The following is a 16917-nucleotide window of genomic DNA, read 5'->3' on the forward strand; positions in this document are numbered from 1 at the left end:
CCAAGTTACCGCCAATTCCACAAATAGTTTATAACAAAAATATAATCGTCTTATTAGATAATATTTTATTCATATCTTTTATCATGAATCATTGTTATACTTTTTATACAGTGCTAGTCAAAAGTCCGTCCCCCCCTTGTATCTTTTGAACGGTTATATTTATAATAGTGAAATTTTGAGGTAATAAACAGATGTAGGCTTCTTAACTAGTCATAACAAGTGACGTGATAGTGACAGATGACGTTACAGCGCCGCTGTGACAGATAATTTTAAATAGGACCTTATGGCAAGTGATATCTCGTTTGAAAGGTATTGAAAATACCTATTCAGAAATATTAATTTTATTTGAGTTTAAGCTCATTTTGATGAGTAAATGAAATAAATACTAAAATTGTGGTTTCGCATTTAATTAATAAATATTAAAACCTCCGTCTCTCAGTATTTAGTTTCTGTTTCTGCTTAGTTTAGTCAATTCAAGTTTAATCAACTTGTTTTTAGTTGGTTGTTCTTAGTTAATATTTAGTTTAATTATTGTTTAACGAGACGTTTAAATTTCTACAAAGGCAGAATGGTATGCACTGTAGCTGAAAAAGTAACAGCTTATTTGAGGAAGCTTCTTCGGAAGTTTAATCAAACAGGTAGTGTTTAAGATATTAAACGATCCGGTCGACCAACAATTAGTGATGACAAAAAGATTGACATAATTTCAGGAATGGTAGTGAACCGTACTTCTTCTACAGCCCAAGTTGCATCTATCTATGAAATCAGTCAAAAGATAGTACACCGAGTGTTGGCTGAAAACAAATTTCATCCATACAAATTAAAAATTGTGCACCAACTTTCAGACGATGACCCCGACCGAAGACTAGAATTCTGTGAAAATATGTCCAATAAAATTAACCAACAGCCCGATTACATAAGTAACATTATAACAAGTAACAAGTAACATTAAGTATAAATAACAATTTGTTTTAGTGACAAACGTACTTTTTCTCTCAATGGAAATGTTAACACATACTGCAAAGATGGTGCAAATACTAAAAGAAACAGGAATTAACAACCAAGATTTGAAAATAATTAGAAATCTTTACTGGAATCAGACAGCAAATCTCAGAGTTGAATGGGAACATACTGACTATGTGGAAATCTGAAAAAGGTATTCTACTAAATGGTTACCGGCTAAACAACATCAGATATTTATGCAGAGACACCGTAGTATTTGGGAACAACTTAGAAGACCTACAAGTTCTTATAAACAAAATCACGTATTACAGTCAACAATATGGACTCAATATAAACGTTAAGAAGACTAAGAAGACAAAGCTGATGATAATTAGCAAGAAAAGGATAACAGAAGGTCAACTCTACATAAACCAATCCCCTGTAGAAAGAGTGACGCACTACAACTAGCTCGGCTCAATAATAAATGAAGAATCGACCAACAACCAGGAGATTAGAACACCCATCGGAAAAGCTAGATCCATCTTCAATCGGATGGGGGACTTCTTCAAGAGTCACAACCTCTCTCTTGATACAAAAATAAGAATGCTGCGATGCTACGTCTTCTCTGTCCTTTTGGTGTTGAATCGTGGACTTTGAACGAAGATATGTGCAGAAAACTGGAAACATTTGAGATGTGGCTATATCGGAGAATGCTTAAGATTCCGTGGACTGACCGAGTCACAAATGAGGAGGTCCTCAGAAGAATGAATAAGAAGCGAGAGGTAATGACCACCATCAAATCTCGAAAGTTACAGTTCTTCGGACATAGGTATTATGCGAAATGAATCCAGATATGCTCTCCTTCAAGCCATCCTGCAAGGAAAAATATTTGGAAAACGAGGTCCAGGAAGAACATCTTGGTTAAAGAACCTCAGAATCTGGTTCAATACAACATCTGTGCAGCTTTTCCGCTAAACGTTGCCACGATGATCGCCAACATCCGTAACGGATAGGCACATCAAGAAGAAGGAAGATTCTTTGAATTTCTGGTTTAATGTAACTCCCAGACATGTTAAACTTGTCTCACGCCCCGTTAAATATTAATATTTTTGTGTGCTTTAATGTATGCTCTTTGGTGGGCTCTATGATTTTATTTTTTTTATATTCTTTCATATCAGTTTCAATGTAAATTCAGTGCTATAATACCCATCTCTAGTCCTATGAACATATTTGGATACTTGGTTCTAGCAAACTAGTACATACATACGAATCCAGTTGACTTTTAGAAACACTAGGTACTCTAGTACTCCTATGGCTTCATTTTCAGTGAATAATTACCTTAATTGTGGATGTATGCTTGGTGCAAACATGCTATTGCTGATTTATGACCAATAGTCTACCATTTTCCATCCACTCCTAAATGTAGGTCTCTCCCGACTGCTTCCATCTTTATCTTGCGTCAATCTAATCCAGTGTTTGCTTACCCATCTCATTTCAGGTCTTCTCATGTTTCTTGTCGTTCCACTTGGCTTTGGACTCCATTCTAGGATTCTCTATGTCCATCTGTTACCTATCTATGTCACCGGATCAACGCCATTTCAGTTCGGAGCACAGTAGTCTCTCCCGAGGTCAAAAAACCCTTTTAATGCTATACTAGTTCGCTCGGAAGACCCAATACTAGTTTGCTCCCAACGTTAAGCGGATCATTATAAGTTATTTTATACTAAAAGTTTTATAAGTTATTTTGTACTAAATTACAAACCTAAAGAAGAAGAAGTATCCTCCTTGACAGGCTCCTTGAAATGATAGAGCGAACTTTGATATCGAAATAGGCAATAAATTACTAAACCCTGAAATGAAAAACAAGCCAAAAAGAAACTAAATCAATAGAGATTTACAACAATAAAAATAACTATATGTAGATGAAAAAAGCAAACACTTTCTTTGTTATATTATCTCCAGAACTGTCCTTATACTAACAGTGTTATTTCTGTAGCAGGTACTAGAATCCTGGTTCTTCCCTGTGAACTAGAAGGTCGTCAATACCTAAAGAAACAACAAAAACCTGGAAACGTTTGATATTAGACAACTTACAATGCAGTATAAAATTATCTACCGAATTTCTTGACTGGGCAATCTGCGAGAATGGTTTGGTCTGTCGTCAGTGAAATTACTGTAAAGTTAGATTTGCCTTTGTAAGTTGGCAACCTCTCAAAGAGAAGCTGAACAAAAAAAAGGAAAAAATAATAACAGCTTGATTACCTAGAAGAATATAGTTTTCATTGCATACCAACTCTTCTCAGTCATATCGTTCAAATGAAAACCAAAAAGAAAAGTACCTATCAACAGCACTGTAGTAAAAATAAAACATAATTTTATCATTTCATGGGTGAGTGTTGGTATAATCAAAAATTTTAAAACGCAGGTATTGCAGTGCGTGTTACTATTTAGAAAACCTATTTTCCAACGGTATTACAAATATGAATTAGAAATCTATAATGAGAGCTGACCTATCCCTTAAAATGCGCTTTCCGCTCAAACTACTTTATTGCGCTTGTTCCCCCCACGCCCGAATTCAAATTATAATTCCGTTCTGTTAACGTGTAACTGCTGTTTTTCCAATTATCAATTTTTTGCCACATATTTTTTTCTACACATCAACCAAATACAAACAAACAAATCAGCATCGACAATTTGCATTGTCACAAAAACAATTAAAACACATTAAATAATAATTTTAAGAAACGCCTAACGCCCTACATTTAAATGAAGAATCCATCAGACGCTTAAACCAAATCTAGTAACTTACAGTGCTGCCACCCGGGGGTGGGGGCATCTATAAAGACGCAAAACCGCCGGCGCCATTGCATTTCAGATCAACGCATCGAAGAGAGCGTTTGTGTTTTCTAGTAATAGTTATTTAATACATTTTATAAATCAAAATGAGGGAAATCGTTCACATCCAAGCTGGACAATGCGGTAACCAAATTGGAGCCAAAGTGAGTATTATTATTTTGTTTTTATCCGCATTCAAGTATTATTTTTCGTTGTTATAAAAATGTGCAGTTTGTTAGGTCCGGCCATCTTGTACCAAACCCAGACTGACCTTACTTGTAGTCAATTAAAATATCTTCGGTAAATCTTAAAAGTGAAACAGTTTTACTATGTTTAAAAGTGGTTTTTTAAATTGCGATACGTTAATTTTTATTGTGATTCTAGTGATAACTTGATTAATTCTGCCGGCAATTGTATTGATTTTCCTGAAAACATCGACGTGTCTATAGGCGTGTTGTCTAACGGTTTTTTGGTATGGGAAGCCGGTAGTATAATATCGATTTTAAGTGCTCAACATAATTTTTTTATAATACTATTGTTATTGTTACTGATTATTTACTTGATTTAAGATTGTTGAATTTTACAGCTGTAATTTAAATTTACTAAAATATTTTTACGGCGTGCTTGTTAAGCCGGTAGACGTTTTTAGATGGTTAGTACAATTTTATAACGGCTAAAAGGCGGTTATTTTTAAACCGCGTGTCTTTTTGAAATATTTTACCGGATATTCCACTGTACATCAAAATTAACTATTATAATTGATTGCAAAAGCAATTTAACAGTTCGTAAGCACCAAATGCCTTATTGAAAACGGGACTTCATACTTTTTACACATCGCTGAATACTTTGTTCTTCTTAACGAAGTTCAACGTCCTCTTTGAAGTTCCGGCTCTTAAAATAGATGGGAAAAAGAAAGCTGGTATGCAGAATCTTCACGATCTAATCTCTCTCGGTAACAAAAAGTAGAGCACAACCTACAAGAAGTAGGTTCGATTCAATTATTTATATTGCCTTCATTATTTTAAATTGTCTTCCGCCATTTTATGGTTTCGTGACTTGTCTTTGAAAACTTTACATAGTTCGCTTTTCATTTATATTCATTGCATTAGGTACTGAATTAATTATAGATTTTTGGAAAGTTTTTACTTATTTTACAGGACGAGGATGCTGAGTAAGAGAACGTTTTGTTCTCTTGTACTTCATTATGTTTATAGAACTATTAAAGATATTTTTGAACTTTACAGCTTATAGTTCTTGTAAGATGTTCCAAAAACTGTTTTTTTTTGTGTTTTCAGAGGGTGGTATTGTACTGAGAATCAGATTTCTTCAAAAGATATGCAAAATTTCTCCAAATATATTTGTCTTTGCTTCTTTGATCCAAAATGCTTTTTCTCACATATATTACGTAGATCAAGAACATCATGTCCCCAATCTTATTCCAAATATGTTGTTGGTAACTGAAACTTACTATGTTTCTGTGTAAGGAAGAACCCAAATGAGCCAATTTGTCTTCTGCTTCTTATCAAATTCTTGTACATCTCCTTTTTCTTCAAGGAATAGCACTGGAAAAGAAAGAAACCCTGTTGAATTTGGACTTGGAGTCAGTATTTCTTCTTCACATAATATCCTGATATCCTGAAGTCTTAAAACTTTGTTTATGGCTACCTTTTCTGGTAACGAAGGACTCCATTGGATTCATTATGACTTTTCGTTTTCATTAACGAAAAGCTCTATGTTGTTGAAACTTAATATATAGCTTCATCTTTGTACTATGTTCAAGAATTCTGTCTAGTCCTTCAAAACCATATACTTTTATGTAATTAATTTGTTCATACTTTTCATAATCTCAGATGTTACTAATTCCTTCGAAGTAACAATGAATATATTATGTAGATGCGTAAGCATCTATATTCATTGTTAGTAATGAACGAATCTTTTCTTTTGACTTATCTTCTTCTGTTAATTCCATATTTTATCATGTCTGGATTAGTTCCATAAGTTAACAACTCTATTGTTCATTGAAATGCTTATTAGTCACTTCAGTGTATAGTGACATGAAAATATATTTCCAGGTCACAATATACTGACTGTTTTTTAATGCCAGTTCTAGGTAATGCATACTTTTTGTTCTACAGATTGAATTGCTTGTAAATTTGAGAAAATGTTGAAATCAGAGCTAATGCAGAAAATAGTTCTTTGGCAAGCTGCCACAACTGCATTGCTCAATTTTGTCTCATTTGTCACTGCTAATTATCTATAAAATACAAGTTACTTACAAGTAGAGTGTCACTAGTTATTACCCTTGCTATTTATTATTATTTTTTTTATCTATACACCAGCGATTATTTGGTTCTATAATAGGTTATATAGCCTAATATTTTATTTAAATTAAACTGATATTTTGCCTACTTCTCAGAAATCTCAATTCAATATAATGGCTTAATGATTCTTGTTGATGTTCATATTGTTTTGTATTCACAACATTGTAAAAAAATGTAGCCTCAAGTAGCATTCTATCATTATCTTTTGTTAATTCGTTTCTTTGTCAACCATTTTCCATCCACTCCTGAATGTAGGTCTCTCCCAATTGCTTCCATCTTTCTCTATCTTGTGCCAATATAATCCACTGTTTGTCTGCCACTGCTCTTATGTCATCTAACACATCTTTTTTTTGAGGTCTTCCCATGCTTCTTGTTCTCGTCCTTGGTATATATTCTAGAATTCTCTGTGCCCACCTGTTATCATTATATCGGGCTACGTGACCTGTCCAGCGCCATTTCATTTTTGTAGTTTCTTCCACAATATCCCTAATATTCTTTCTATGTCTTATCTCAGTGTTTCTAATCTTTTCTCTCAGTGATATTCCAAGCATGATTCGTTCCATTGCTCTTTGCGTTCATTCATCACTGCTTCAATTCATCAGTTATTAAACACAACTACAGCTTTTTTCATTAAAAGTCCTGTGGCAGCGACAAAGGCAAAAAGTTTCTTCATTGATAGATTACTTATTTTCTGTATGTGTTTTTTTAAATGACCTGTCCAGTCACCATTTTGGTGACAGTTGTAATGTGTCATTTACTAAGGTTCATCAAATTGCCAAGTGTTTCTTAGTCTGGATTTGCTATTGATTCTGCAAGAAACCTTTTGTGCAGAATTTTTGGTTATGCCACACAATGGATCTGGGTCTATGAAGGTTTATCTCAAACCTTGTTTTGCCAACACATCTGATAGTCATTTTCCATGTACACTTTCAAGACCTGACACCCATATTAAAGACACTTCATTGTCTTTTGCCAGGTTGTTGACTAGATCTTTGCAATTCGTCAGCAGTTTTGATATGATAAGATGTATTTGTATTATATAAACATTCCCAAATTTTAGCTCTAGGTCCTCTGTCAAAAGCCTTTTCCATGCTTAAAATCCCAGATACATCTAGCTCTTCATCTGTTTTGTGCTCTGCAACAATTTCATTTATAGTGGATCTGTTGTACCTCTTTCAATTCGAAAACATTTCTGTTGTAATAGTACTTGTTCAGCAGTAATTCTCAATCAGTTCTCAGGTATTCTTGCATACAATTTGGTTATAGTAAGCTATATAAGTTAAGTAGTGTAATTGTTAAAGTCCTTATTGTCGTGAATGAGCAGTACCAGACCTAATTACAGTCTGTTAGTATCCATCCTTCCTCCTTTACGTCGTTAATGATTTCTAATAGCAGAATTATTGTATTGGTTTATCAGTTCCTGGGGATCTTTCTATTTTTAGTCTTCTTGCTTATCTGAGTTCCTCATATGTAATATGGTTTTGTCTATCTTCCATTTTATTCTTTTATCTTCTAATTTATACTTTCCTGATTCATCAGTATCTTTGGCTCGACTTTGTGGATCCTGACCTACTCTAAGATCTGTTGCCATTCTCTTTGATTTCTGGTGATGTGCTACCATTTTCTGGTTTTTAGTATCCCTAAGTCAGTCCCAACTCCATCTAATCACCTAATTCAAGGCCAGCCTCTGCATCTTCTTCCTGTAAGTGTTCCTGTGTTAGCTTATTAGCAATTGATTGTCTGGCATTCATATTATGTGTCCAGCCTATCTAGTCGCTGTGTTTTCTTTTGTGCCACTGCCCTTGATCGTTTATGACTCCAAAGTATTTTGTGGGATATTTTACCCTCAAATATTCATAAATCTTTCATCCTTCTGACTGAGTTATAGTTGAAGTTTCTGTCCCATAATGTGAGGACCACCCTCAGCAGTGTTTTGTATATAATAATTTTAGTTCTTTGGATATTTCTTGAGTGGAATTGTTTTTTGAGTCCTTAGTATGCCCTATTTGTAATGTTTATTTGTCTTTCAATTTCTTTGCCTGTTTTGTTGGTGGTAGTCACTAGTGAGTCAAGGTATGTGAAGCTGTCAACACACTCAAAGATATGACTCCAAATGCTGTTTCCCTTTAATTTGCTATAGGATTCTTAGTAAACAACATGTACTTGCTTTTGTCTTCGTTGATGGCTAGATTGACCTGTTTTGTCACCATTTCCAATTCCAGGAAATTCCTGATTATTTTCCCCAATATCAAGCAGACTTTGACTGTAATGTTTCCATATTGCCATGATTTGTTCTACAATGCCTTTTTAGCTTCTTTAACTAATTTTTTCACTTTCCTACTTTGTTTTGTCCCCAAAACAACCAAGGAACAAATTGGTTGTATCTGTATAAAATTGATCATACAGTCAATAAACCTGTAAATTACAAATATTTGCCTTTTACATTTATTTTCCGAAGTAGTCAGGTCAAGAAACTTTCATTTATTAGCAATAATATAATAGAAATTAGATTTGGAAGTCTGGAGTTTTTTTCTCTCAGTTCCAATACTGATGTCAGTAAACTACGATGTTTCCTCATGACAAGAATGCAAGTTGTACCTAAAAATGCCCACACAGATTCTTTTAACAGAAATTTTCAACTATTTTTGTAAGTGACAGTATTTTCTTGGAAATAAACATGAGATTCAAATGTGTAGCATGATAACCTGCCAAATTGTATAAATTTTCAGGTGATATATTAATCAAACTAGATATATCCTTCTACCAAGGTTAAAAGTGGTAATTTTTGTTATATATTTGTGTCTTCTGCTAATATCAGATTGTATAATAATTTATAAGGGAGTAACATCGCTTTATTGTGTGCTTTACTTAAGAAATTTTGGAGAAAGTACACAATCAACTACTTGTTATATTTTGTATCTGAATGTCACCTTCAGTCCCACATGTATATTATAAAGGTCCTTATATGGAATATAGGACAACCAACCAGTTCATCTGCAAAAGCAAAACATTTCTCAGAGATTGATTAAAAGCCCAATGTTTGTCAAGATCATTTAGTTTTATAACATTAAATACAATCATTATTGTAAAGTAGTTTACCATACATGGTCAGGCCATTACATAATATGTTGACTCCCAGTGGTATCTATATATAGACATGACCTGACTAATAATTTGCAAGTATTATAAAGTTGAATTGTATAAATCACTCAGCGTCATGCAGGCTTCTCCGTTTATAGTTTTGTTTTTGAATAAAAATGCTAATTATGATAAAAAAAAATACTTTAATGTATCAATAGATAACATTTTTCACTTATGATTCATATTTTTGAACGAAGCTGATAAAATAAAAGCAACTACTGGTTTTCTTTCATTTTTGTTCTTATCTATCTCATGTTTTTTCTGGCTATTTAACTTCGTCCCCCATAACTGTCCGTTAAATCTTCAGTATCTTCTACAAAGACGTTTTTAGATTGCTCTATTCTATAGGTGATGTCTGGTGAATACCTTTGTTGCACAATTTTTCCATAACATTCTTCAGCATACCAAAGGCTTTCTTTTCTAAATCTAGAAAACACATTATTGTTGGTCTCTTGTATGTACATCACAAATTATATTATAAATTTTCTCAGTAGTAAATGATTTAATGTTGCACATCCCTATTCGTAATGTACTTCCCTTCTCCTTCACCTTTTATAAGCTTGAGCGTGAGTCTGGATCGTGTCGGCCATAATCTGATTCATAAATTTCAACTAAAAATACTTTTTCTAATTAAAAAATAAATGAAACATACTATTTCCAAGAAGTAGTAAGAGCTTCTCGGAAATGCTTCTTTTGATCTGGAAGTTTTTCTGTATATTTATATTTATTATGTCATAAAGTAAACCTCTTAGATGAGTATTGGGAAATGCAAATTCCATTTTCAACAGTGTGTCCCGCGGAACAGATGTTTTTGAGTGTTACGATTTTCCTGTTACTGTGATTTATAGTTATTTCAAGAAAAGGAAGCATGTTATTAGAAAGTCTAAGATGAAAATAGAAAATTCGTGTTTAAATATTTTAATGCCAACAAAACGTTTCAACATAAATATTCGTGAAGTGTATTTTGAAATTTTGAATGTTGAAATAAACATAGTAGTTTTTCTAAATGTACTGAAATACATAAGAGATTTACAGCCTCGTTAGTATTTCTTTTTTCTATTAATTTTAGGTTTAGAATAAAATAATCATTCATCTCTTTTTTTTTTTCTCTTAGTGATTATCTCAGAAGCCATTTTGGAAGTATTTACTTTGGACAAAAAATATAGTTTTTTATTATTTCTACAGGTATTTGTCTTGCCCGCAATAAGTGGATAACATCCTTTAATTTAACCCTTTCAAATGCCTTCTTTATGTCCACTAAACATAAATATGCCATATAAAGTTAGTGCGTGATCTAAAACCTTGTTTATCTGCTATTAAAAATTCATTCAGTATATTTATAACTTTGGTTGTTATTTTATAGTGTTGTATTTAATATGCTGATTCCTCTGTAGTTTTCGGAGTCCCATTTGTCCCTCATTTCAAAGAGAGGTATATACTTGATCGTAGATTTTTTGGTCAGAGCTGGTCCTCTGTACTACTTTGAGTTTGTTCGGTATTCTGTCCTTTCCTGATGATTTCCTATTTTTTAATATCGTTCATAGTAGTTGTATGTCTGTTCTGTATTGTAAAAGGGCTTTCTTCTTTTCTTCAGATTTTGTCTTCACTCTTCCTCTAAACCATGGAGTTTCCTTTTTTGATGTGTTAGTGTTCGCTATTTTCCTTTCCCCAAGTGCATTTGTTGCAGAGTTAATTGTTATGGTGTTTCTTGAGTTTTTCACGACTTTCCTCGATGTTATCCTAATATTTCATTCTCCGCAATCTTCTCTGATATTCTTTTTCGGAATGATTATGGTTAAAAAACCTTCAAATGAAAATGCTTGTGCATATATCACAAATATTATCTTCTGCCAATAGTTAAATATCACGTACATGTTTAGTATACATAAAATGAACAAAAATTGATTGTTGTTTTATTACTTAGTCACATCAATTTTATAAATATATTGGTGACATCATCAACAAGCTAATCATATTGTTTTTGGTATCATAAGTGTATCATAGGTTTTTTGTTGGTTTAAAAATAGGAATTAATTCAACAGCAAGGTATATTATATTTTTAAGTAATATAGATAGCATTTTATCATCAACTTGATGAGTGAACTTGAACTTGCTGCTATTGACTAGATAAAAAAGTGCGTGAACTTTTATTTTTGCTTTATAATACCAACATGATATTGTGATATGATAGCAATAGAGATATATCCAATCTTGCTAGTCTTCTTAATCTGTTGAAATTTTATCTTATCTGGAGATTTTCCTCTATAAAATATTGTAGTCTTTCTTTTTATTTAATATAATTCAATGCCCTTTTAGTTTATAATCAATGTTCTTGATCTTGGTTCCAAAATTTCTATTATTAAGTTGATTTTATGCATCATCAAGTGTTGTTTCCTGAGAGAGGTTATAGTGTCATCCTGGCAAAGTGTTTTATTCTGAGTTGCTTTAAAAGATCGAGGATGGAAAGAATTTCTTCATTGAAAACATTTCTAGATTCTTCTTACATCTCTTGTTTCAATCATTAAGTCCATAATTCTCGCAGAAATTGTTTCTATGGTTGGCTAATCTTTGGGAGTTTTTTGTATTTGTATGGAAGACCTACTTACCCAAATCTTAGATTGTTTATTTTGTGCACAGATTTTGCAATTAGTAGTACTGTGCTCTCTAAACTGATCTTTTTACATATTTGAATGTTATACTTGGATTCACATTAGTTCTGTTTTTGTTTAAGTCCCTACCATTATAAAATCTACCATTCGGGCTCTTTTCTAATTAATGCTTTTGTCGCCAAATGAAAAAAAAAAACGAAATTGTTTAGCAAACTTTTATCGCGATTCTAAGAATATATTTTGCTCTCTTAAAAAAACCACAACTTACTCATACTTCTGATTTGACATTCTTAGAAAAAAGTATGACCTAACAAAACCAACGATTAAATAATATTTGTACTACCTTTTCCCACAAAAGAACATTTATTTGTAAGGGTTAAAAGACACAGACAGTATTGATTTTTGTTTCGTGGAAAAGAACGGGAGCTACCCCGCCTTCACGAGCTTTATCTAGATATGACTCATACCTCGGCCAGTTTAACAAGAAAATAAATTAATTGGGCACGTAATCGAGGCTGCTAAATTTAATTTTAGAAACAATAATTTATTCAATAGAAGAGGTTAAAGTTCGGTTGGTTTATTTTATTTATACATTATGCCGTCCAGTCCACTTGAAAAAATATTGATGACATAACTAACTAGTTTATAAACTAGATTGTTATGATTGTCTAATTAAATATTTTATTACTAAAGTTATATCATTTACAAGGATATTTAAATATAGTAGATTTTTTTAGTAGCTATAAGTCAGATATCTGGCGAAGTTTTTCCGTTTTTGTTTAGTACTGCTTGCGTTTAGACGTTTTTGGTCAAATTTCTCTCTAAAATAAGCTTTCCAATTATCTCGCCAATCTTTTCGTACAAAGTGTCCTTTATTAATCCACATTTCATCAAGACAAAAAATATTAGTGCCTTCCTTTATCCGTTTTTAAACCAGATCCTTCTCAGTCCAGATTTTCTATCCTCTAAAACTGAGTCATGTAAAATTTTCCTTAACTTGTCTCTCAAAGTTGATTTAAAGTATCTTATTTTGAAATAAAATAAATACACTTTACTTTTGTTTGTATAATATTGTCTAGTTGTTGTGATTTTCTTCCTGTAGATGTTTTCTTTGTTTCTCCAACTCTGCTTATGGTTCATATAAGAAACAGTACTCTCACACAAGTTATGAAAGGTACCTTTATTGGTTGTCAATGCACAGCTAAGTTGAACTTTTAGTAAATATATACCTATATTGAATATTATAACATTACACTATAGATTGTCTGTAGCGGAATGGATCAAGACATGCAGTCATTTAAATAAAAAATTGTCCATTCGATATTTTGTTGCTGCCTTTAGATCTCATACTTCTGCCCATTCTGCTTTCAAGGTATTGATGTGTTTCGATTTGGATTACCTTATTACCTTTGGGTAATAGCTTGTTTTTAAACCTAAAAGTGATCCCTTGTTATGGTTGGCATATATAAAGGATTTGTTAAAATTGCTGATTATCTTAATAAAACAGTATAAATTCATTTTATCAAAACAGAACCATTCTGCAGTACAGTGAAAGCCACATTAGAAAAAATCATCGAAAATGCGGGTTAATTTAACCTACTGGGATGTCAATATTGTGGTTATTACAACCTGCTCGCTATATAACAACACCATTTACCTATCTCTTCCAATAGCATAATTTTCTACAAGTAAAACCACCTTATTACATATCCATTCATTCCCCTATCATGTGAAAACTTGACCATTGCACTCTACAAAAACACTAGTCGCTTTAATTTGCTGATTAGAAAAAAATTAATCGCTGGTAATAAAATATTTTTAGAAATATCAGGTTAAAGTTCACTGATAAAAACTTTATTGGATAGACCACCTTTATGAAAGATGAAAAACAAATAGATGATGCCGATCAAATTAATTTTATCTTAATAAAGGCTATCATTAAGAGTATATTATTTTGTTCAGCCAAATAATCCCAAACATGTCATGAACAACAGTTAAGTTTTTTGCTAAGTTTAATTTATAACAAGTTTATCATGTAAGGTAGTAGTATACACTGTCAATAGATCTTTTTTATCTGCTGGATAAGGAAATTTATACCCAAACTGCACATTTTTAAAAACATCCAAAAACTTCAAAAATGTATACAAACACTAGACTATGAAGTTTTAAAGTAAACATGTGTATATCAATAGTCAATATTGACATAGTACTTGAAATTCCATTTCCGACTGTTATATTTACTCATTTTGCTAATTTGTATTATTTAATCTATAGTTCTGGGAAATTATCTCTGATGAACATGGAATCGACCCCACCGGAGCCTACCATGGAGACTCTGACCTCCAACTTGAAAGAATCAATGTTTACTACAATGAGGCCTCCGGTGGAAAATACGTACCCCGCGCCATCCTCGTCGACTTGGAACCCGGTACCATGGATTCAGTAAGATCAGGTCCCTTTGGACAAATCTTCAGACCAGACAACTTCGTGTTTGGACAGTCTGGAGCTGGTAACAACTGGGCCAAGGGACATTACACAGAAGGTGCTGAATTAGTTGATTCAGTATTGGATGTTGTAAGGAAAGAAGCTGAATCATGCGATTGTTTACAGGGATTCCAACTTACACACTCACTTGGAGGTGGTACTGGATCAGGTAATATTTTTAGCAGTAACTTACAGCAAAAATAATAAACCATACTTTTTTATAGTCTTTGATAGTTACTATCACATTCAGCGACTTTTCCTTTTGATATTTGAAGTCTCAGACAATCAACATCCTTATTTATCTTGACTAATTAAATATTTGACCTTGTTTTAATTATCATGTTCAATTCCAACCTGAATTTCAAATATGTATATAAATTATCAGGTACAATTGTAAGCTATTAATTTAACTTTCCATAATGTAATTACAAGCATAAAAAAGTTCAATAATAAGTATTTATTATAAATAACTAGGTCACAATAAACTCATTATATGTTAGAATTGTCTGATTTCCTTTAGATTTGGTTTAAATCAATTTTCAAAAGCTTTTAATAATTTACTGTCCCTAGCACAACTTAATTTCCTCTTTTAGCTCTTATTGAACCACAAAATCGAGATGAAATTCGAATACACAAATTATTCTCATGCAGCATCCACTTAAACTGCTTCATTCCGTAACATGTGTTATGAATTGTATTCTGAAAGTCGAAATGTGCTTTTTTTTTCAAAAAGCTTGTTTTATTTTTAAAGATAGAAAATTTTCTCGAGATCATGTGATTACCAAAACAGGTATAACTTAAATGTTTTAACTGTGAATGGTAATTTAGAAAAACTATTAATAGTTAAAGATTAAAAGCATACTGAATATTTGTTTTTGTTTGCAGGTATGGGTACCCTCCTTATATCAAAAATCCGTGAAGAATACCCAGATAGAATTATGAACACATACTCAGTAGTCCCCTCTCCCAAAGTATCAGATACCGTAGTAGAACCATACAACGCCACACTTTCAGTACATCAATTGGTAGAAAACACAGATGAAACATACTGTATTGATAATGAAGCTCTCTATGACATTTGCTTCAGAACTTTGAAACTCACAACACCCACATACGGAGACTTAAACCATTTGGTATCCCTCACAATGTCCGGTGTAACCACCTGCCTTAGGTTCCCAGGTCAGTTGAATGCTGATCTTAGAAAATTGGCTGTCAACATGGTTCCCTTCCCCCGTCTCCACTTCTTCATGCCCGGATTTGCTCCACTCACCTCAAGAGGCAGCCAACAATACAGAGCGTTGACAGTTCCAGAGCTCACACAGCAAATGTTTGATGCCAAGAACATGATGGCGGCTTGTGATCCTAGACACGGAAGGTACCTAACAGTAGCTGCAGTATTCAGAGGTAGGATGTCAATGAAAGAAGTTGATGAACAGATGCTCAACATTCAGAATAAGAACAGCAGCTACTTCGTCGAATGGATCCCCAACAACGTCAAGACAGCCGTTTGTGATATCCCACCAAGGGGTCTCAAGATGTCTGCCACTTTCATCGGCAACTCCACCGCCATCCAAGAATTGTTCAAACGTATCTCAGAACAGTTTACAGCTATGTTCAGGAGGAAAGCTTTCTTGCATTGGTGAGTATTGATTTTATTTAATGTAGTTCAAAAAATTACATTTTCAAGACACTTATTTACTTTTGGTGTGACAAATCTTTCTGATTGTCTACTTTTTTCCATTTTGTTTTAATTCCTGTACAAAATTGTCTACTTCAGTGTTCAGGCAACTTAATTTTTTCACAAAATTTTGATTTTGTGGTGTTTTGTTACGATGTCTCTTGTACAAGATTTTGTATTCTAGCAATACAATTTTTACAACAGATATCAGATTGGAATATATTCCTATTTTTTAATTAGCAACACCTTTTACTTTGGTTGGTGTTTCTTCTAGTTAAATCTTTCTTTATTATGTTTGTCTAGAATGATTTATTAAGCATTCTTCATCATAATCTTTTTATTTGTTTTCAGGTACACTGGAGAAGGTATGGATGAAATGGAATTCACGGAAGCAGAATCCAACATGAACGACTTGGTATCAGAGTACCAACAGTACCAAGAAGCCACAGCTGACGAAGATGCCGAATTCGACGAAGACCAGGAACAGGAAGTCGACGAGAACTAAATTTATTACGTTAATTTTGGATCTGAAATCAAAGCTTTATAACTTTTATATTTGTCTCCTTTCCTTTTATTTTTTATTTAAGCATGTTTTTTGTACAGTCTCTACATTCCCGTTTGTAAATTTCGAATACACTACTTAAATTATTCCAAGACTGACTTTTTGTTGCTTGTGTTTCTGGAATTTCAGGAAGTGTTTAGATTTTTAACATGTTTTGCGTACTGTTTTTTTATGAATAGGCATTAAAACTGCTGCCATTACTTATACTATACAGCATTTTATTTACTAACCCTCCATTCAACCTTACACAAACAGATCAGGTGCTCTGAAACTAAATAAAGTAATATAAATGTAAAGAAAAGTAATAAGGATGTAAATAATAGGAAAAAAATCTTTATATACTTA

At 32.8% G+C, this 16917-nt stretch overlaps 1 protein-coding gene across 1 annotated transcript; it reads left to right on the plus strand.

Moving 5' to 3' along the window:
* The first annotated feature begins 3781 nt into the window (after positions 1-3781).
* Positions 3782-16664, plus strand: LOC140444099 (tubulin beta-1 chain). Its single transcript, XM_072535758.1, has 4 exons — positions 3782-3941; positions 14123-14501; positions 15218-15971; positions 16362-16664. Exons 1-4 carry the CDS (start codon positions 3885-3887, stop codon positions 16513-16515), a joined length of 1344 nt encoding a protein of 447 aa, XP_072391859.1. The 5' UTR covers positions 3782-3884; the 3' UTR covers positions 16516-16664.
* The last annotated feature ends 253 nt before the right edge of the window (positions 16665-16917 follow it).

The sequence above is a fragment of the Diabrotica undecimpunctata genome, chromosome 6 (assembly GCF_040954645.1).
Source record: "Diabrotica undecimpunctata isolate CICGRU chromosome 6, icDiaUnde3, whole genome shotgun sequence".
Lineage (NCBI taxonomy): Eukaryota > Metazoa > Arthropoda > Insecta > Coleoptera > Chrysomelidae > Diabrotica > Diabrotica undecimpunctata.

What these genes read in the sequence shown, in the direction of transcription:
- LOC140444099 (XM_072535758.1), top strand. Translation starts at nt 3,885, where the DNA reads ATGAGGGAAATCGTTCACATCCAAGCTGGACAATGCGGTAACCAAATT. An exon ending in GTAACCAAATTGGAGCCAAA is followed by an intron (nt 3,942 to 14,122) that starts GTGAGTATTATT and finishes TTTAATCTATAG; the next exon opens with TTCTGGGAAATTATCTCTGA. An exon ending in AGGAAAGCTTTCTTGCATTG is followed by an intron (nt 15,972 to 16,361) that starts GTGAGTATTGAT and finishes ATTTGTTTTCAG; the next exon opens with GTACACTGGAGAAGGTATGG.